We start from the raw sequence: 20,987 nt of genomic DNA, 5'->3' as shown, positions 1-20,987 counted from the left end.
TAATAAGTAGGGTGGAAATTATGGATTCGAATTTTGGACGAAAATTACCTTTTTTTGATGTTTTTCAGGCGTCATTTGGACAAATCAAGGCCCACAGCTAAAAGAACGACTGTTTTGAACTGCTAACGACCTAAACTAACGATCCCTATCACTTTCAGGGAAATTTATTTTTTGATCAATTTTCGCATTTTTGATAAGGGGTTACATCATAATTTTTTGCGAAAAATTACAAAAATTAAAAATTTTTATGTTTGAATGCCAATCGATTGGGAATTAAATAACGAGTTCAACAAGGTTTGACATTCCATATTTGGACGATTATTTCTATTATTATGGCAAAAATACTGATATTTTAGGGTGGAAAATATGGATTTGAAATCGACAAAAAATAAACTTTTTTCTCAGTTTTTCAGTCGTAATACTTCAAAATAAATGGTTAAATCATTAGAATCTGATTAGTGAATTTATGGACACTTTTTTGAGCTACGTTTTTCTAATAGAGGAAAACCCGTTAGAAGATCCCGAATACCCTTTCTCAAAGGGCATGACAACGATGACAACAACATCGACTGCCTTTTGACTTGAATTACAAATGGCGCACATGCAACGAGAAGTGATGTGGAGGGGGACTTAGGAATATGGGGATTTATGGGATGTGATGGGGCGGGGGATTTTTGGGGTGAGCGGTACGAGAGGGAGGATGAGCGGATTGGGACCCCGTCATGTCATGGACAATCAAATCAAAAAGGCGTCAAAGCACAAGTCCTCTGCAGTCGTCTCGCTCTCTCTTTAATCCTCACACCCACCTCACCCCATTCGATTTGCCATCCTGCTCTGGCACAAATTGCGCGTTTTCTCGTTTCATGTAACATTGTAAAATTGCATTTGCTCCTGATGTCCCTATCTACTCGTCGCATCCTCATGTCCCTATCTACCTTGTTGTTGTTCGCAAATTCAGATTATGATTTGATTGGCAAACAAGGGTTGGGGACTTTGGGTCCTGGACGCGAGACCCCGGCCTATTTGTTATTCATAGATTGGGAATTACAAGCAGCCATTGGCAATTGTCAACAATCTTTTACACACTCAGCCAGAGGCGTAGGGAAATAAAAGTTCGGAAGGGGTTTCGGGATAGTTTACCCCTTTTAAATGTGAATAAAAATAAACATTGTTTTTTTAACCTAATAAAACAATCTTTAAATCGTGTGAAAATTTTCTAAGCTCAAAGGCTTTTACAAATTCAAAAAGTAGATCCTGTAGCCCATAGACTGTATAAAAAAACCATTACATTTCTATAGAATTATTTGAAATCTTTTGTAAACTCATTTTTTTGACCTAATAAAAAAAATTTTAAATTGTGTAAAAATTTTCTAAACTCATAGGACTTAAAAAATTCGAAAAGTTGGTCCTTCAACCCATAAACTATATAGAAAAACCATTAAATTACTATAAAATTATCTGAAACCTATTGTAATCTCATTATTAATATTATTTAAACTGTACTATTTTCCCAAATCCCCTTTCCTCCCCCCCTCGTACGCCACTGCCCTGGCCCATTGGCACTCACACAGGGGCACGTGCTGATGTCAAGTTGTTACAACGCCGGCAATTTGTTTGTTCATTTCGTTTCGTTTCATTTGTTTTTGCCCTCGCCGGATTTTCATCGCAGGAAAAGTGCGACCGACCGACAGGGGGGCGTGTCAATTGGAAAAGCAAATAAAGATGAAAAACAGCCAGGCATTTCCCGCTGGGGTTTGAGGCGAAGTGGGCCAACTAGTTGTGGGCCTGTTTTTCATATGCGAAAATTCGGTGTGAAATATCCGAAATATCCACAAAACTAATAATGCAATGTGTGAAATTTAAGGGAAAATTCAAACTAAATATTCAAGATGATTTAATTCCTTTTTTTTTTTCCGTATTTTTCTTAATATTGTTTAGTAAAAGTTGTCCAATCTGTGTAAGGCCTTTTTCTTTATTTTCTTAAGTCGCATTCCAATCAAGTTAAGCCCCACCGATTTCCCCGCCTCCCACAAGATGGAGCCCATTAAATGCATAAAACAATTGCCAGACAGTTTGACGCTGTTGGGCAACCTCGAAATGCAATTTCGAACCCAGCTCACTGCTTCAAAATGCACCGAAAAAAAAGGAGTTTTTTAGAAAATTTTTAAAATTTTAAATGGAACTTAAATTTAGGTTAAAACATAAACGAATCTATATTGTTAATTAGTCATATATTTAAATAAAATTCAAGTACAGAAGATCATACTTGTTATAAAGATCATCATCTCATTTTCTTTTATACCATCTAAAAGCTAAAATAAAAAATTCTTAAAAAAATAACTTTAGACCGCGAATTCTTCAGAACCAAGAAATTGTTTTCCATTTAGAGCCTATTTTTTTCTGTGTCGATTTAGGCCCAGTTTTGATTCGATTCAAGTCGGCTCGATTCGTTACGATTCGATTCGATTCGATTCCGTCCGTTCTGTCCCGCTCGGTGGTCGATTTTTATGATCGCCGCGCGTTGACAGCTTAAAAGTCTCTTAGCATGAAAAATATTGTCAACGCCAAATGGCAAATGATATTCTCGACCGTTGTTTTGGATTGTGGATAGTGGGTTGTTGTGCCAGTGGAAGTGGAAAGGAAAACTTTCTGACCGCTGATGTGTGGCGGCGATAAGATTTTGATAGGGGCCCCGATTTATGCGAGGCAGCCAGCCAGGACTTTTAACTTATCGCCAGAAACTGACAATCAAAACGGGCTACGGTATCGCCTGCCACGGCATTAGGGGCACTCATAATTACCTCACTCAAATCACTAAAGTCCGAGTCAAAAAAAAAAAGAAACAGAAAAAATAAATAAATAAATAAAGAGTGAGGAACTCAGCATCGTCGTCGTTGGGGCCGAGTAAATTAATTTCACAAATTGTGCGGCGATAAATTCGATTTGAGATACTAACTCTAATCCGTTGGCGTTGCTTTGCCCGCTGGCCGTTGGCCTTTTAAACAAACATGATTTTGTACTTTTATTTTATGCCATATTTAAACTGATTTAATTTGATGCTCGGTCTCGCCTTTCGATTGGGTTTTTTATGCATATCGTTCATGGTCTCTGGTCTATGGGAATTAACATAAAACTTAAAATTACCCCGCCCGGGGAAAACTCTTTCTTTTCGCCTCGCCTCGGTCCAATCTCATTTCTCGCCTTTATTTGTGGCTCTTTTTGTACGATTTTGTCTGTGGGCCTTTGTTTCGGACTCGGTCATCATGATATATAACAGGCGATAACGCCTAATCGCCCCAATGCGAGCATATATCATTTATCTGGGGAGGGGCTTTTTTTTGTATTGTAAAAGAGTCTTGGGAGGTTCCATCTTCCAAAATCAAGTAAATGAATATTTTTGTAGATAACTTAGATAGGTGGCATTTTTTCTATTGTTATATTAAATTTTAAATATAGAAAATATAGAAAACTAAATAGACTTAATAGACATTTCTCGGTTCTCTCAGGTCGCAACGCAACTTCCTTTCGAGAACTGTACAATCTTAACCAATTAGTCTGGCCGAGAGATATCAACTCCTCAATCCGACCAATTGAGGGCCTCGAAATATTTCCCTAATTTATCTTCCGAACGAATTCCCGAAAAATGCTTATAAATTTCATCGAGGGGGCAACTAACGAGGGTCGATATGATGGTCAAACGTCAATATTATTAAATATAAATGCAACGAGGAATAACAACACAGTTCCCGAGGATGACTGATGAAAAGAGCCGCGGTGGCTGTTTTTGTATATTTATAATTTTTTTTTTTTTTAATGCGGACGCGACATTGCGTGATGAACAAACGTCGAGCATTTCTCAATGGGATCAACGAAATTGTTTTATAGGGAAAGGGGGATGGTCGAGAACCAAAAACTCGAAAGCCGAAATGAAATGACATGACGTGTTGTTATTAAGCCGCATAATCAAAACAAAAGCCCGAATTTTTATGAATGGGCCAAGAGTTTTGGCCTACTAGAATCGATCCCGGAATTTCAGGCCCAAAAAGGCCACTCCCCGAACGCAAAGGACAGTGGTAAGTATCTAAACAATAAGATTACAAATTTAAACAATAAGAAAGCTACTTAAATTAGTTTTTAAATGTATTATAAATGTAACTATAATTTTGGGTAATAATATATTGTTATTAAAATTAACTAATTTAATTGTAGAATATTTTAGTAAATTTTATATAATTTTCAGGAACTTTATTTTTGTTTTTATTAAGAGGTTTATTTTTTAAAAATATGTAAAACAAATCTTAGGATTATAATCGAAATAGCTTTCTAACCACTGTGCAACTTCTACAGGCCCCTTGAATCGACGTCGGCAGCTTCAAGGCGATTAGCGAAAAGCGGTAAATGTTGTGTTAAACCTCAATTAAGAGCCAGAGGAGGGATCTGTGGATCTGGGGATCTCAACCAGGTCTCAGGTAGACTGGCCCCGCCAACAGGATGTTAAACTCTTTTGGGCAATTTGAATTCGCTTTGACTGACGCCACACGCCAGGGTCACTCCGAGGATTTACGATCCCCCGGATCCCGAAATCCAAACTGCTAAATGATCTCACACAGGCCAGCGACGACGATGGTGAATGGCGCCTAGAAGGAGTCGGTATATGTTATACCTTTCCGTATTTAAACCCCCTCCCATTCTGTGGACCCCTCTGTTAAGTGCTTTTTAATTTGTTTGCATTCGAAATCCGAATTCCCTGTGTTCCGCTTTTATCGGGAATCAAGTGAGCTGAGTGCAATTACGACACCTTCAAAAAGCCAAACAACCCGGGATACAAAAAGGGAGACGGAGGATGCTCATCCTCAAGGCACTTAAGCGCATCCCCAGGGGGTTGTTCCGCCCGTCCACCCACTTTTCAGCCACTTTCCACCCGCTTTTCACCCGCTTTCCACCCACTTCCCATCGCAATCTGAGTGGGCGGTGAGTGGCAATGGCTAATTAAAATTACTTTCCAGGGCGACACTCGGAAATTTACCGGAGGACTGAAGGAGGAGGAGGGGAGCTTTTTGGGTAGTTAATGGTCAGCTGGTCAGTTTGCAGCCACTCTTAATGAGCGTCCCCAGTCATTTGCTTGGGAACGAGACCTTCTCGCACCGCCAACTGCGTATTTGTCATTTTTAATGTCTTTTTAAACCATGCGAAAGGTGAACCGCACTTGCACCACCACACACCGGGCTTAATGGCTGTCTTGTGGGCCCTGACCATCCCATTCGAACTGGGCTTTTACCGATGATAGCGTTCTGAAAGTTGGTACTCGGCGTTAATTACTCTAACGGGTGGTTATTTTAAGCGTTTTGGTAAGGTATCTTGTGATATAAGGATTGTAAACTAGATTTACCTATAGGAACTTAGAATTGACCATCAATATTGTTCTGAAAATTGGTACTAGTGGTTTTTTTATTTGTTTATTGATTGTCATAATGTTTCTGGACATCTCTATTAAGATTTTCAGTAAGTAAGACCATATTGTCCTATGTAAACTACGGTTTCACTGGTAGTTCTATTGGTAAACTTAGTACTTGGTTTTAAAACCATAAAATTAGAGTATTTCTGTGTCGTTCTTGCTGTTCGAAAATTTCCACCGCGCTCATCTTTAATTAACTTATTTCGCTGCTGTGTATTATATTTCGCTTTGTACTCGCTGAACGAGCGGCAAGTGCCGTTAGTTAGACCCCGACAAAATGGCGGACCCAGGTGGAAAATGAAAATACGCTGAATATCCGTGTGATTTTGGGCGATTGTGTGTGCGAGAGAGTGGCGAAAGTCAAGTTGCCTCATTAGCAGGCAAAGGGAATGCCGAAAGATAAATTATTGTCACATTTTTACGGGAATCTCATTAATGTGGGTGGTGGTTAGTATATGCTGACATAAAGAGAGCTGTGACAGATGGGGAAATTACTTGAAGATGGATAGGCTTAGGGGAGTTCCAATTAAAATTGGTACACGTGCAGTAAATGCCTAATTATATTAAAATTATGTAAATTTTAAGGGTACAAGTATAAATTATATAAATAAAATAATATTAGAAATGCGTTTATATAAAAATAATATTTACATAATAATATTAAAATTTTTAAGTTCTAAGAAAATATTTTTACATATATTTTAGAATTTTTATTCATAAAGAATTTGAATTTTGTTGCACTTTGGAATCGCTTGTTGTTTTAATTCAAAGAAAGCATGCCTCTCCGAATTATTTTAGATTTTTATCCCTTTTTTTTGGGGTTCTCTTTTATTAGTCTAGATTATGGATGATATTGTTAATATTTCATGGCCAAAGGATTTTGTTCTAACATCTTAAAAATATTGAAGAACTGTTCTATTTTATTCAATTATATTTTTAATTACAGGCCAATCTTGGTTTGACGTTTGTGAGGAGGAAAATCAAATTGCATATTTGCGCACAGATTGATCCCGGTCACGTCCTCATTTTCCTGCCTCACCACGATCGTTTGTCAGGTCGTAAATGCTCGGGATATAGCTATGATTAGTTGCGTCCATTCCTGGAAGCGTTTGGCGACAGGAACTGGGGGACATACCATATACACCACATACCACATACCGATGGCAAATAATTCCGTGAAGCCATTTTGAAAAGCTAACCATACATAAAGCCAAGTGGCAGTTGAAGCATCCGCCTCCAGGCGTTAAAGACGGCCTCCTCGCGAAGATCCTGCCCCTAACATATATAGATCCAGATCCCCAATTCTCCCCTCTCCCGATGCCCCATTCACTTGCACATTAGGCAGCAAATTGACATCGATACACGAGTCCAAGAAGTAAACTAAAGTGGCTGGCTAGAAAGAGAGCGCACTAGCTCGGTGCGAAAGAGAGGGGAGGAGCGTGCAGCATTTAACTGCTGCCAATTTACTGTTTAAATGCCAAACAAAAAGTGTTAACAAGCGCAAAAATAACAAAAGACACCAGCAACAAAAACAACAGTTGAGCGAGAGGCCCAAGGCGATCCAAATGAATGGAGAGGCCTTAGGCCAAAGCGAGACAGATAGATGCCTGCGGAAGCCGGGTCTCTCTCGCTCATGGAACCAGTTTAAGGGGGCGTGGCCAGGGCCACAAAACAGGGTTGACAGCATCCCATCCATCCATCTTGCCATCCGGCTATCTGTCCATCAGATAGAAACAGCCCTGCTGCCATAATCGTGTTGAGTAGCCGCGTTGCCATAACAAGTTTATGGCAAGTCTTTTCCGGAAACTAGCCTCAACGAACTCGACTTCCACTGGGTATTCTTCTGTGAAAATTGGTACTCTGGGTTTAATATTCAAATGATTGGTTATACTTATGGTTTTGGGGTGATCTGTTTATGATATTTAAAAAAGATTAAATGTTTTAGATCTTAAACATGAATAACAACTTAAAGCATGATAGGTTATCATTAAAAAATAACTAAAAATATTTTAAAACAATTATTACTACCTTAAATTTTCAAATAGTCCTTAATACTATTTAAAATATTTCATGACCCTTAACTAACTAACTTGTTTTAACTGATAGACTTATAAAATTTGTAATAAATAATATAATATTTAACTTTAAGGCTAAGGCCGAATTTGTTAAGATTACTTTAAACACTCAATTTCACCACTTGCCATAAAAGAAACCGTTAGACGTGCGGCCATTGCCGGCCCGAAACTCACCACACTCGCACACTTGAGGCCCGTTGATTGAAGCCTAATGAATGTCAATTGCTGGCAATTACGACCAAAAAATGCGGGCAATAAACGTGGAAGTGCAGTGAGTGCGAGCGAGAGGTGTTTGTCCAGGGGGCGAAAGAGAGAGAGGTGAGCTCAAAACTCACCACACCTTGACTGGCCCCAGTCAGTGGGTGAGAAAGAGACGACGACAGGTGGCAGCTGATGAAAAGAGGTGGCTCAACTGGTTTGTCGGCTGTCTGAGTGTTGTTGCTGCTGTTGCTGTTGCTGCTGGCGGTTGCTGTTGCTGCCAGCAAGTTTCAGTTTCAGTTTCGGTCGAAAGCCAAAGGCGAGCGGTTGTTGCTACGCTTTCAAAAAACACGAGAAAAGTGCGCGCACAGCAGCAACATTTGCGTTTAGAATCCAGTTAGGCAGTTGGCCAGCTGGAAAAGTCAAAGAAAATTTATAGAAAATCAAATAGAGAGAATAATACATCAGAAAAAAAAAAACAGGAAAAAACCCCAGTGACAGCAGTGCTAAAACCTCGCGATACATAGTATATTTTTTTCGGGTGCTCGAAGTGCAACAGCAGAGTCGTCGGCTTAACCACACATGACCACAATGCCACCGGAAATGTCCGCAACAACGGCAGCTCCCGTTGGCAGTGCACCCAGTGCCACCGCTCCCCATCATCATCATCATTCGGCGGTCTCGGCCGTCGGCGGCGGCCTGCCGCGTCCCGCTTCCCCAGCCGTCGGCAGCAACAGCAACAATAGCAGCAACACGACGCAGACGGCAACGGCGACGGCGGCAACAACAGCGACGCGATCCCGCTTCATGATCACCGATATTCTGGCCGGTGCAGCGGCAGCTTCGGCGGCGGCAGCTGCAGCAGCGGCGGCTCTGGCGGCCGCCTCCTCGGCCAGCAGTCCGTCGGACTCGGAGCACCATCATCTCCATCACCAGCAGCAGCAGCAGCAACACCAGCAGCAGCAGCAACACCAGCAGCAACAGCAACACCAGCAGCAGCAGCAACATCAGCAGGCCGCCCTGCAGCAATACATCGTGCAACAGCAGCAATTGCTGCGCTTCGAGAGGGAGAGAGAGAGGGAAAGGGAGAGGGAAAGGGAGCGGGAACATTACAGGGAAAGGCATTCGCCACCTGGTGGTGGCAATCCCTATGCCCATCATCCCATGCCACCCCACCTGCTCGCCCACTTTCCGCCCGCCCACTATGCCGTGTTGCAGCAGCAGCAGCAACAACAGCAGCAGCAACACCCGCACCATTTGCAACTGGAGAGGGAGCGATTGGAGGCACTGCATCGACATGGTCACGGGGTCTTGCCAGCCGGCGATCCTGGCCAGCATTTGAGCCACCTGAGCCACCTCAGCCATCAGCATCCGCATCTGCATCATCCCGGGCACGATGAGCGATCCCGATCGCCGCTAATGTTGCAACAACTGGGCGGCAGTGCCGGCAGCAACAACAACAATAGCAGCAGTGCTAACAACAACAACAACAACAGTGGTAGTGCCAACAGCAACATCAACAGCGGCAACAGCAGCAGCAACAACAACAACAATGGCAGTGGCAACGGCAACATGTTGCTCGGAGGCGCCGGCAGCAGCATCAGCGGCGATCAGGCCAGCACAATCGACGACAGCGACAGCGATGATTGCGGTAAGTGGGAAATATTATTATATAGATAGGATATAAATTAGTCATAGGTAATTTAAATATAAAATATTTTAGCTCAAAATAAGAGGAAATGCAAATATTTCATATTCAATTTAAATATTATTCAGTACGACTTTCAATCATTTTAAATATACTTCGAAATATTCTGTTCTTCAATAATAGCTTGATTAAGGTGCTAAACTTAAATTTTACTAGAAAATTTTTTTATTTACTGACAAAATTTAAAAATGATACAAAATTGTTATATTTAATATTAATATATTTCATTTATATGGTATATATATTATATTTATATGGTATATATTATGTATGGTATATGATATGTATATTTACTATTATATTTTTGTTATCAGAAAGATTTGTTAACAAAAGAACCAGTTGAGAAATGTGGATTTTCGGTTTGAGAATTAATCCAAAAATAATGTCTGTGAAATAAGTTGGAATTTTAAACTTTCTTTCAAGCTAAAATGTATAATAATGGTAATGAATATATAATGTATAAAACATTTTAAGATTTTTATACAATTCTTGTATATTTAAATATATTACATTTTTTTTTCCTCCCGAAAACTTGTATTGTTTATTTTTCAATACGATTCGATTGCAATTAATTTGGTAACCAGAGTGAAGACTGGTGTAAATAGATTTAAAACCAATTTACACCTTCTTACCCTTTTACCTTTCCGCTTTTCCACCTGACCCCTGACTTCGCACCACTTTAAATTTACGATTTTCCCCGCGCGACCGAGATATATCATATATTGAGTGCTAAGCGTGGTTGTTTTTGTTGTTCTGGCTGTTGTGTCCGCTGGTTGTTGGTTGTTGGCTAATAGATAACGGCCAACAACAACCGCAACAACAACCACCACCATAAATTGTGAGGCTCGAACGGGGAAAATGCTGGGTTGATAGGCGAAGACTCGAAAGAAATATAAAAAAAAAAACACAGGTGAGCCTGAGTCTCCGAGGCAGGTGTCTTTGGGTCTCTCTCTCTCTTTTTCTCTCTGTTTCTGTGTTTTTTTTCTTGGCCATATAGATTAGCCAAGTGCTCAGCTTATTTCCCAGTCGAAAACTGTCAACGGAATACCCTTGACAGCCACGCCCCCCGCGCCTCCTCCCTCGTTTTGCATGCAACAATTTAATTGATTTCGTTGCCAGCTTTAATTTAACTATTTTTTTTTCCTCTCGCTAAGTGCTTTTAAACGTTATGCAAATTATGACAAATTACTATTAAATAGCCGTAATCGTGCGTTTGCAATTGATTGGCTGCAATATAATTTAGAAAGGCCTAGAACAAACCTATATATTTATTTTGAAGAGCATGGAAATGGGCACAAAAGGTTGCTAAAATGCTGATTTTTTGACCAGAGCTGAAAAACTCTAAAGCTAATTCAAGTGATTTTAATCATTTTTATACCCGTTACTCGTAGAGTAAAAGGGTATACTAGATTCGTGCAAAAGTATGTAACAGGCAGAAGGAAGCGTTTCCGACCCTATAAACTATATATATTCTTGATCAGGATCACTAGCCGAGTCGATCTAGCCATGTCCGTCTGTCCGTCTGTCCGTCTGTCTGTCTGTCCGTCTGTCCGTATGAACGCTGAGATCTCGGAAACTATAAAAGCTAGAAGATTGACACTTTGCATGCAGATTCTAGGAGTTCCTACGCAGCGCAAGTTTGTTTCAAAAGAGTGCCACGCCCCCTCTAACGCCCACAATCCCTTATATACGATTTTAAAAATTTCAATATTTCGGAAAAGTAAAAATGCAGTTTTATGGTGTTTATCAATACCTATCGAAATGTAGAAGAAATTTTTCAAATCGGTCCATTCGTTAAAAAGTTATGCGTGATCAACGTTTTCTATCTCTATCTCCATCTCCCTCGCACTCCCTTTACCTGAGTAACGGGTATCTGATAGTCGGGGCACCCGACTATAACGTTCTCTCTTGTTTGTTCTCTACACAAACCTTTTTTTCAAATAATTATATTTATAAGCCCCTGACCAATTTGGTTTCAATCAAAGCTTCCCCAATTTCATGGACAATTTTCACATTTATTATTTTTTTTTTCTGTTGACTTGTGCCAAAATCAATTAACAAATTAAACTATAACCGAAATTCTCCCTCCAATTTTTCGTTGACCCCCTTCTGTTTTGACATCCCGCTGTCAATTTTTCCAAACGAAATTGCCTTGATTTGAGCCACAAGCCAAGAGCTGTGTGCCACACACACACAAATAAATAAAAATAAAACTAAAGAAATCGAAATCGAAATCAAAATTAAATTTAATCTGCTGGCTGGGCAGTCGAGTAAGCAACCCACACACAGTCTCGACAAAAAATAAACACCCATTGACATATTCTGGCTTTCTCCGTCCCTCTCCTTTGGAGAACCCACGCTGAGTGAAACAACAACAGCAAGAAATGGGAAATACTTCAAGAAGTGGAAGGGTAATCTTAAAGACCGAAGGGTCCGATACCCTTAATTCCAAATCTCACAAATTTCTAATAAAATTTAGCTTAAAATGTAAAAAAATGCTAATTAAACTAGATAAATTAAATATTATTTATTTATCCTTATAAAATCACAACAAACCAAAATATTAATCCTTATCCATGTTTATAAAGCTGTTTTCTTTGTCCTACTTGCTATAAATACTTAAAAAAATTAAAAAATATATTTTTTGATTTATTTAAAATATTTACTCATAAATATTAAAAGGAAAGAGAAGGATATATGAATAAATTCTACACTCGCGTGTCACTTGAGACGCGTGCGAGCGACAGTTGTTGCTCTTTCGTACTCCTCCTTCTCCCCTTCTCCTCCACCCTTTTCTTTATCTTCCCATTCCCTTTTTTCTTACCCATCTTGGCGTTTTTTACGATCCTCAAACGGCGATCCTGACTGGCACCGCGTTTGAAATTGACCCAAAAGCTTGTCCGCTGCCCATCGAACCGTACACTGATCGAAAAGTAGAGGGGGTTCGTTAAAATAATCAGTGGAACAGGATCAAAGGGAGGGGGGGAATGGAATCGCCTGCCACTTCAATGCCTCCATCGAGTGCTACAAAAAAGGGAAAAAAAACAAGAGCTTCAATATTGAAATTGATATTTTCGGGCATCATCTTTCACATATTTCGGTATTTGAGGAATGCCAGACTTTTGCTTTGGCTTCCAAGATCGCATACATATCATATATATATCCAAACCAGGGCAGACAAAGCTCATCCACCTAGTCCACATAATGTTTAATGGATATCCACGCCAAAAAAACGCCAAAGCAAAACCAAGTTCGTTGCCCAAGTCTTTTGTTTCTATTTTGCGGTCTACTTCTGCTTTTGGCTACGCTTCTTATTTTTTATTATTTAACTTTTGATTGATATGGCAAATTCCCTAACCGCGGTGTTTTACTGCTAAATAATGGGTATTATAACGCATGGGAATTTATTGCATATTTATTTGTGGGTTTATAACCAGTTATTTCTTTCTATTATACATATTTTTAAAAGTTCTCCTTTTATTTAAAGGAGGAGAAAGTACACAGAAAGTCCCCAAAAAATCCCCAGTAGAGCATTTAATGCTTCGTCGTTTATTTCCCCTACATATTTTATTTTTCCAACCATTTTCCGTGAAGGAAATGTTAAATCGCAGACCCAAGAGCCACAATAATAATTACAAATTATAATGCTGGCAACACGAAAAGCCAACAACCGTTATGTAAGCGCACTCGCTTCTCATGTTGCTGCTGCACTTGCAATGTTTGCTGCTGATGTTGCTGTTGCTACTCGGCTGCACTAAACGCCAACATTATCAAAATGTTGATAAACGTTTAGCAAAGAAAAAAATACAACAAAAAAAAGGGGGAAAGGGGAGGTTAAGGGGGCTCAAAGAAGAACGTTGCTTTTATTCTTTAATTAAAATGCAAAAAGGCCAATTGCAAATGTGTTGCGGTTGCTGCTGCTTCTTCCCATGGTTACTGCCGTTGCGCAATTAAAATGCAAACACAAAAAATACCAAGAGAAGAAAGAGACAGCAGCATGGGGGAGCAAGAGAGAGGGGCATAGGCGCTGCACACTTAGGCATGTTTAATACAGTTTAGCCACAAGCACTTAATTACAAATGCGAATGTAAAAACTGCAAACGGGGGGTGATACTATCTATCTACTATCCAAAAGCCAAGGGGAAAAACTACAGTGGGTAAGAAACAGAGAGAAAGAGAGGGGGCGACTGGCGGCAGAAAGAGAGGGGGCGACACTACAAGCTCGGCAAGTGTGGAACAGAAATTGCGGAAATGCTTCGAAAGTCAAACTTCTTCGGGGAACGGTTGTTAATGCATTTAAAAAGGAAAAAAAAATAAAAAGGGGGCTGAGGAGTGGGAGTTGCCCAGGAGAAAGAGGAAGCCAGAAGGCGGAAGATGGGGGCGTGGCCGGCTCCAGAAAGTGCCTCAGTTATTAGTGAAGCATTCAACAAAGTAAAACAGATTTCTGAAAGATTTTCAAGCTCAAGTGAGTTCAAAATGCACGCAGAGAATTTTTAGGCAATTTTATATTTAGATATTTATATATGCTTTTGTAATTTAATATTTTTGACTTTTAAGAGTGCAAGGAAAATTAAATTAAATACTTCTATAATTGAATGAGTTGGTTTTAAAATTGGTTGTATATATTTCAAATTAAATTAAATTCTTCAATTTTAATAAACACAATTTTAGGCTCGTTAAGCAACTTATAAGCCAACAAAGTCCTTTAGCGGCAATCTTCACTGTGCACATCCATCAAAGTAATGCTGATAATTGTTTGCCGTTGTTGTTGTAATTTGTGCTCATAAACTGTTTAATTGCAAATTAGCAGAAGCAGAAGCAACAACAATGTTGCCACATGCACATGTTGCTGCTGCTCCTGCAAAGTTGCAACAGTTGCTGTTGCTGCAGTTGATCTTGTTGCATGTTGGCCGGTCATAAAAGAGCAAAAAAAGCGCGTAAATGTTGCAGAAAATTGCAAATATAAGAGAGCTGATGTCAGGGGGATATTTCAACAAGAGGGGGGTCTCAGAACAATAGACATCAAGTCGTATGTAGAGAACTAAGTACACAGGGCAAAATAATTCATAAATAGTTTTTAAGGCAAAGCCTTAGATATTTTATGAAATTATGGTTATTGATATTATAAAGAGTATTTGTAATATATTCCAGGAAAGAAACAGCTATTTTTCTAAATATTTTAAGTAACTTTTTAAGCGGATGAGGAGACTAGGCTTTAGTTAAAAATAATTTATAAAAGAATTACAGCAGGCAGACTATACTTGACTGTTGATAAAAACAGCGGTCACACTGTCATCAGATGTGCATCAATCAAAGCGTTGGTCACACTATTTTAACGGCTACCAGTGAAAAATTATTAAAAATTAATTTAAACTGTAAATTCACGAATTAGATTAAGATAAATATACATATTTTTTTTCATAAATTTTTTTTAAAATCCTTTTTTTTATTAAATTTTTTTCAGGCGGCAAGGACGACGACGGCGACGACAGCTTGAAGAACGGCAGCTCGGCGAACGGCGACTCCTCGTCGCACTTGAGCCTGAGCCTGAGCAAGAAGCAACGGAAGGCGCGCACCGCCTTCACCGACCACCAACTGCAGACGCTGGAGAAGTCCTTCGAGCGGCAGAAGTACCTCAGCGTCCAGGATCGCATGGAGCTGGCCAACAAGCTGGAGCTGAGCGACTGCCAGGTGAAGACCTGGTACCAGAATCGCAGGTGAGCGGCTCGCTTTGTGCTTTAATGGGCATTCCAAGGGGGGGAGGATTTTTCAAGGGGGGTTCGAGGGGCTTGAGTGGCCCGTAATCAGCGCCTTTAATGCGTTGCGCCCATTTCTTCGCGCAGTTTCCCAATAAAAATCCTCTTAATGGCTGCTTTTCCTCTTTTTTATTTGTTGTTGTTGTCTTTTCTCCTGCATTCATCACCTTATCGGTGCTGTTTGTGTTTCTTTTATGCTGATTGCTTAATTTGCTGCATTTTGCGCTGCGAGTCGTTAAAATTCGAAAAAATTCTCTTCAATAAATGAGCCGTCTTCGTTTTTTGCGCGTGTTTTTTTTTTTTGTCAGTGCAAGTTTGTTGCCTAAGTCTTTCGTTTCGATTGCCGCCTTATTACGTTCGATCGCGTTTTATTTTCGTTTTTAATTATTGCCCAATGACTTGTCACAATTTCGAGCACAGAATGCTTACCGCAACAATTGGGAATTGTGAGTTGTGAATTGGGAGATGAGGAGCAGCAGGCCAAACATCTTGCGTAGCTGACGGCGCAAAACGCAACCGGATATGACAGACGGCTGTGTGAATTCTCCAAGGGGGTAGCGGGCTTCATTTATTTTTTATACATTTTTTTCATGTATTTTTGTGTATTTTTAGACGTGAAATATATGTAGCAGGGCGTCTGAACACACTTATTTTTGTAATCAGCTTTTGCGGAAGTTGCGAATTTAATTTGGATAAATATTAATTGAGTAGTAGGGTAATGCGTGTTTTATATTTTATTTAGCATGCTGTTTTCATGTATAAGATACTTTACTTCTTTATATCAACACCCAAAAACTACTTGATATGAAACGATGATAGATTTGATGTTATGTGGTATCGATTTTGACTTGATATGCGGGCACCTCAATTCGATATGCTCGAAGTTCAGTTCGAATAGCGAGTAACCATTTTTTATATAACCCTGCAGAAATATTGCAGTTAAGAATTTTCTATTTTCAATTCCTAATCCAATTTCCCCTCCGAAGGGCAGGCAGAAATTCAATGAACATTTGGAAAAACAAACAAAAACCTTTGGGCTGTCATAACCTCGCCCAAAGTCAACTCATGATATCTCCCATTAGGCCAAAACACTTCACAGCTGCTGCTGCTGCTCGGTCCTTACGATGAATGGGCAAAAACTGTGGAAAATATACGACCCCGACCTGGTTCTAGTTCTAGTTTCGGTCGAGGTCCTGGCGCCTCGAACAATTAAAGGATTTGCCAAAAAAAAAAAGAAGGGCGGGTCGCTGCCAATTAGGCCTGAGTTTTCGGTTTTCAGTTTTCGGCTAAGAGAATTTCTAATTTCTTTTTTTCATTTGTTTTTTTTTCTTCGGTGGGCTGGCACAAGATTAATGACAAAACAATTAAGTGCGAAATATAAACAGTCGGGGCGGAACTCTCGAGGCCGCACGGCGGGATATATGGGATATTATGGAATGAGGGGCTTCGAGTGACTCGGCACTACTAAGCCATGATTAATCGAGAGGACGAGAGGACTCTTCCGTTAAAACACTCGTGGAAAAAAGATAAAAAATATTTGGAAGAAAGCCTTACAAAAAAATAAATATTTTCTTTGAGAAGCCGTGTCCTTATAAACGATAATAAGTTCCTAATGGTCCTCCCGTTTTTCGAATTATATTTTTGATATAATATTAATATACATTATTTTATTTCATTATTTCTACTTAAAAATCTAAACAACTATATAAAAGTGTGCTAAAAAAACGGGAAGTAGCAAAAATCACTCAGAACGGCTTGACATAAAAATCTAAAAAAATAAACATAAATTCGAAAATGAGTCGCACTATTAATTGGAACAATAAGCGACCCAAAACTGAAGCAAAATTTTTTTCAATGTATTATATTTCCTTGCAAATTTTTAATTTATTTTTTTATTTTCATTTCAATTGCAGAACCAAATGGAAACGACAAACGGCTGTGGGACTGGAACTGCTCGCCGAGGCCGGCAACTATGCGGCCTTCCAGCGGCTGTACGGCGGTGCCACGCCCTATTTGAGCGCCTGGCCGTATGCGGCCGCCGCTGCCGCCCAATCGCCCCACGGCGCTCCGCCCTCGGCGATCGACATCTACTATCGCCAGGCGGCCGCCGCCGCCGCCCTGCAGAAGCCCGCCCTGCCCGCCTCGTACCGCATGTACCCCACTAGCATGCCGCCGGGCATGGCGCTGCCCGGAATGCCCGCCCCCCCGCCACCCGGCTCCTCGCCCATGCTGAGCGGTTATTATGCCGCTGCGGCGGCAGCAGCCGCTTCCGCTGGCGCTCAACAGCAGCAGCAGCAACCTCCGGTGGCTTCCCGCTCGCCGGCGACCAGCCAGAGCGCCAATAGCGAGGCGGACTGCGAGCGGACCAGCAGCAGCAGTCGCCAGCGCCTGATCACGCCCAGTCCGCCCCTAAATCCGGGCAGTCCGCCGCACCGCGAGCGGATCAACGAGGAGGAGGGGGAGCGGGACGAGGAGAGGGAGCGCGAAAGGGAGCGAGATGAGGAGGACGACGAGGAACTGGCCCTGGAGGTCTGAGAAATCCCCGAGAGAAATCCCTACCCTTTAGCTGGATCTCACAAAATTTGTCTAGAGCAGCGGTCGGCGGTCAGCGGTCTGCCGCCACACGCACAGTATACAATTAATAATCAACAAGTGGGTGGTGTGTATTCGAGAACTATGAAATATGGTGGACTAAAATCATAGAATTTGTATAAATATTAAACAATAAAATTAAATCAAATACAGCTGGATTTAAAATGATAGATAGCGATGTTTTTATGCAGAACAATTCACACATTCAAAATGAGTGAATATCTTTTTAAATTTTATTTTGAAATAGCTTTCATTAGAAAATTAAAAACTAATATTATTTTAAACACAGCTGTTAGTTAAAAATCCTAACTGCCACTGAAAATGTATTTAGTTTGTGGTTAGCTAAATTCAACTTAAAATGAATTTCAAAATTGTATAAAGAAAAGTACCCAAGAAGTAACAGTATTAGACACTCCCCATGTTCATCTGTCTCCAGGAATAGCCCCCAGTAATTGTGAAGAAAATATATATAAATATCTATACATAAATCTTTTTTTTTCTATATTTAATTAAAACTAGCTTAGAGGAAATTTTGTAAATTTTTGTAAATGATTTTTGTACATACGCAGCAGACCAACAACAACAACAACATCACATAAGCAACACAACATTTTTTTTTTCCAAACAATATTTTTTTTTACAACTTTTTTTTGTGCCTAGTCTTAAGACGTCTATTGTGTGTAGTAATAATAAAGCGATGAAACAAAAAAAGAGCAATCCAGAACTGGCCTTTGTCTTGGGCAGCTGAAAAGGACTCGCCGAGGGCTGAAGGACCTCTTTCTTCTTTCTGCGATCCTGAGCCTAATGCGAGCTGACACACGAGCCGAAAAGTCGCAGAGTCAAAATCTCAAGGGGTCGAACGCAACTCGATAGGGGCACTCGAGGAACTGTTGCATTTTGGCATTTTGGCCTGGGAAGCGGCCACTAAACTGCTCACTTAGAAATTGTTAACATTTGCCAAGGGGTTTGCTCCTGCTTCACGGCTCTCCTGCTCTTTTTCCTGCCAAGAAGTGAGCCCCACACCATCGACAATCGCAGTTCCGCTTCCGATTCCGCAAAGACGCCGCTCGTCACTCGCCGCTCGCCGCTCGAGTGTCGAAACGTTTCTAATTGACTTGCCGGCAACGGGAACGGAACCACCCTGCTTGGAATTTAGCTTTCTAGAGATGACAGCGTGAAGCAATCATGGGTAGCGGTTAAGTTGGGGTTAAGGTTTAAAAGGGATTTTTGCTACATGGAAAAAAATATATTATCGTTACAGAAACTTATCTATATTATTTATAAAGCAACTCACAAATTGGGTAAAACTGTTAAGTATTTAATATATATTTTTATGGCTAACAGTTAAGTAAGGGTTAAGGTTTAAAAGGGATAATTGGATAACATTATTAAGTATTTAAAATATTTTTTATAGCTGAATAAATAAATCTATTTTTTATAGAATACATATGAAAAATGTTCTCACAAAATTATATTTTTAAAAAATGCTGGGACAACATAAAACTGGATCCTAAAACCATAAAGTTAAGATCATATCATATTAAATATTACAATCTAAAATCCCATCCCTAGCTGGTGAAAAGGACCTACCCCGTCGCTGTTTGTTTTGCCTGTTTACATGCCGCTTGCCATTTTCGCTACTTTTATGACAATTTCAATTTCTGCACAGCGCCGCCTTGGTTAATGTTAATGTTTTAATTTATGGGGTTGCGGCTAAGCGAATTCAATTTGCGCTGCCTTCGAGTGGCGCACACACAACCCCTTGCGAAAAGTCCCAACTCCTTCCTCTTTTCGAATTTGATTTTGATTTTGATTCCGGATCCGTGTTCGCATCCTGATCCCGATTCTCAACCTTATCGACTTTGGGACTCTGCGTGAAGTGGCTGCGTCGTCATCCAAGTCAAGTGCCGATGGGTTCTTTTCCTTCTGTGTGTTTTATATATTTTTTTTGTAAGGGATTTGTGCGTAGAGACGGCGTATCGACGGCCATCCCATCGAAACGTCTGCATAACGCCTCTGTAACAAATTGATTATTCGCTGCTGCTGCGGTTTGAATACAATTCTTCTCCTTTTTTCGCATCGATTTGAAATGTATTTTATGAGTGGTGCCCCCGGGAGCGACGAGTACGAGTACGAGTACTTATAAATTTATGAGTGGCTCGTCAAATCCTCAGACCGTGCGAAAGTTTTCACTGAGAATGCGGCCAGGACTTTTGGGCCTTTGGCCAGTGGGAGGCTTTATATGGTGGTGGGAATTTGCATATTTTTGTTGTCATCTCACAGTTCATTGGGCAAACAAAGTGACTCCATTGCTCCCCCAAGAAATGGAGTTGGGGTCCAAAAAAAATATCGCGTTTGGGGAGTTTTTATTATGTGGAAGTTTTCATAATTATTTAAAAATAAAATTTATTTGTAAGAAAAATAGTTTTTATACAAAACATTTGTTTTAGAAACATTGAATTTTATAGTTCCTCAATAAGTTCCGCTTAAAATAAATATTTATATTTATTATATTTCCTTGGCATGAAAATAATTGCCAAAAAGGGCTTCAAATTTTCGCCCCATCTACTCAGTTCAATATTTATTTGCAGAAATGCAAATAACATAAATTTAAATGGTTATGCAATTCGTTGGGAGTTTTTTGTATCGATAAAAAAAATTACAATATCATGAATTTAAATAGCACACTTTGATTTTATCACTCGTTTCCATGATTGCGTCCATTGTGCGACATTTGGCGAGTTTGTGTCTTTTGTGCATCCGAGCTGACAAAGTGCTTTCACACCGGAAGCAATTGCAATGCGTTTGCCGTCGTTCTTCCCACCCAACCACCGAACCACCCAACTACTCAACCACCCACTCCACCCACCGACAATCTTTCCCCAGTTAATTGACAACTTTTTCGGCCAGGGTGCGCCTTTTTTATCCATCCCATCCTCCAGCGACTTCTTTGTGAGGCTAATTTGTCACAGGATGCCAGGATGATGTCAGGATGTGAGGATGCCAGGACCTCAGGATGCTGGGATGCCGGGAAGCTGGGTTTAAGGATGGAGCAGGCGATGCTGCTTCATTACACAGGCGATTTGTTGCGCACAAAGCGAGCACAGAATCGATGGGAATATATAGAATGTATTAGCTACACTTAGCTAAAAAATAAAACGAAAGTGGATAATAAAATCTAGTGTCCACATATACTAACTTAA

The 20,987-nt window shown here is 40.2% G+C and overlaps 1 protein-coding gene across 1 annotated transcript; it reads left to right on the top strand.

Annotated features, from left to right (window-relative positions):
* The first annotated feature begins 8,025 nt into the window (after positions 1-8,025).
* Positions 8,026-18,476, top strand: B-H2 (homeobox protein BarH2). The gene is made up of 3 exons (XM_017157524.3): positions 8,026-9,379; positions 14,901-15,153; positions 17,106-18,476. Exons 1-3 carry the CDS (start codon positions 8,311-8,313, stop codon positions 17,725-17,727), a joined length of 1,944 nt encoding a protein of 647 aa, XP_017013013.2. The 5' UTR covers positions 8,026-8,310; the 3' UTR covers positions 17,728-18,476.
* Positions 18,477-20,987: the final 2,511 nt, after the last annotated feature.

This window comes from Drosophila takahashii, chromosome X (genome assembly GCF_030179915.1).
Source record: "Drosophila takahashii strain IR98-3 E-12201 chromosome X, DtakHiC1v2, whole genome shotgun sequence".
Lineage (NCBI taxonomy): Eukaryota > Metazoa > Arthropoda > Insecta > Diptera > Drosophilidae > Drosophila > Drosophila takahashii.
This window is presented reverse-complemented; position numbering and strand designations above follow the sequence as displayed.

Coding starts and splice junctions, on each gene's coding strand:
- B-H2 (XM_017157524.3), top strand. CDS start 8,311: ATGACCACAATGCCACCGGAAATGTCCGCAACAACGGCAGCTCCCGTT. Junction 9,380..14,900: donor CAGCGACAGCGATGATTGCG/GTAAGTGGGAAA, acceptor AATTTTTTTCAG/GCGGCAAGGACGACGACGGC. Junction 15,154..17,105: donor ACCTGGTACCAGAATCGCAG/GTGAGCGGCTCG, acceptor TTTCAATTGCAG/AACCAAATGGAAACGACAAA.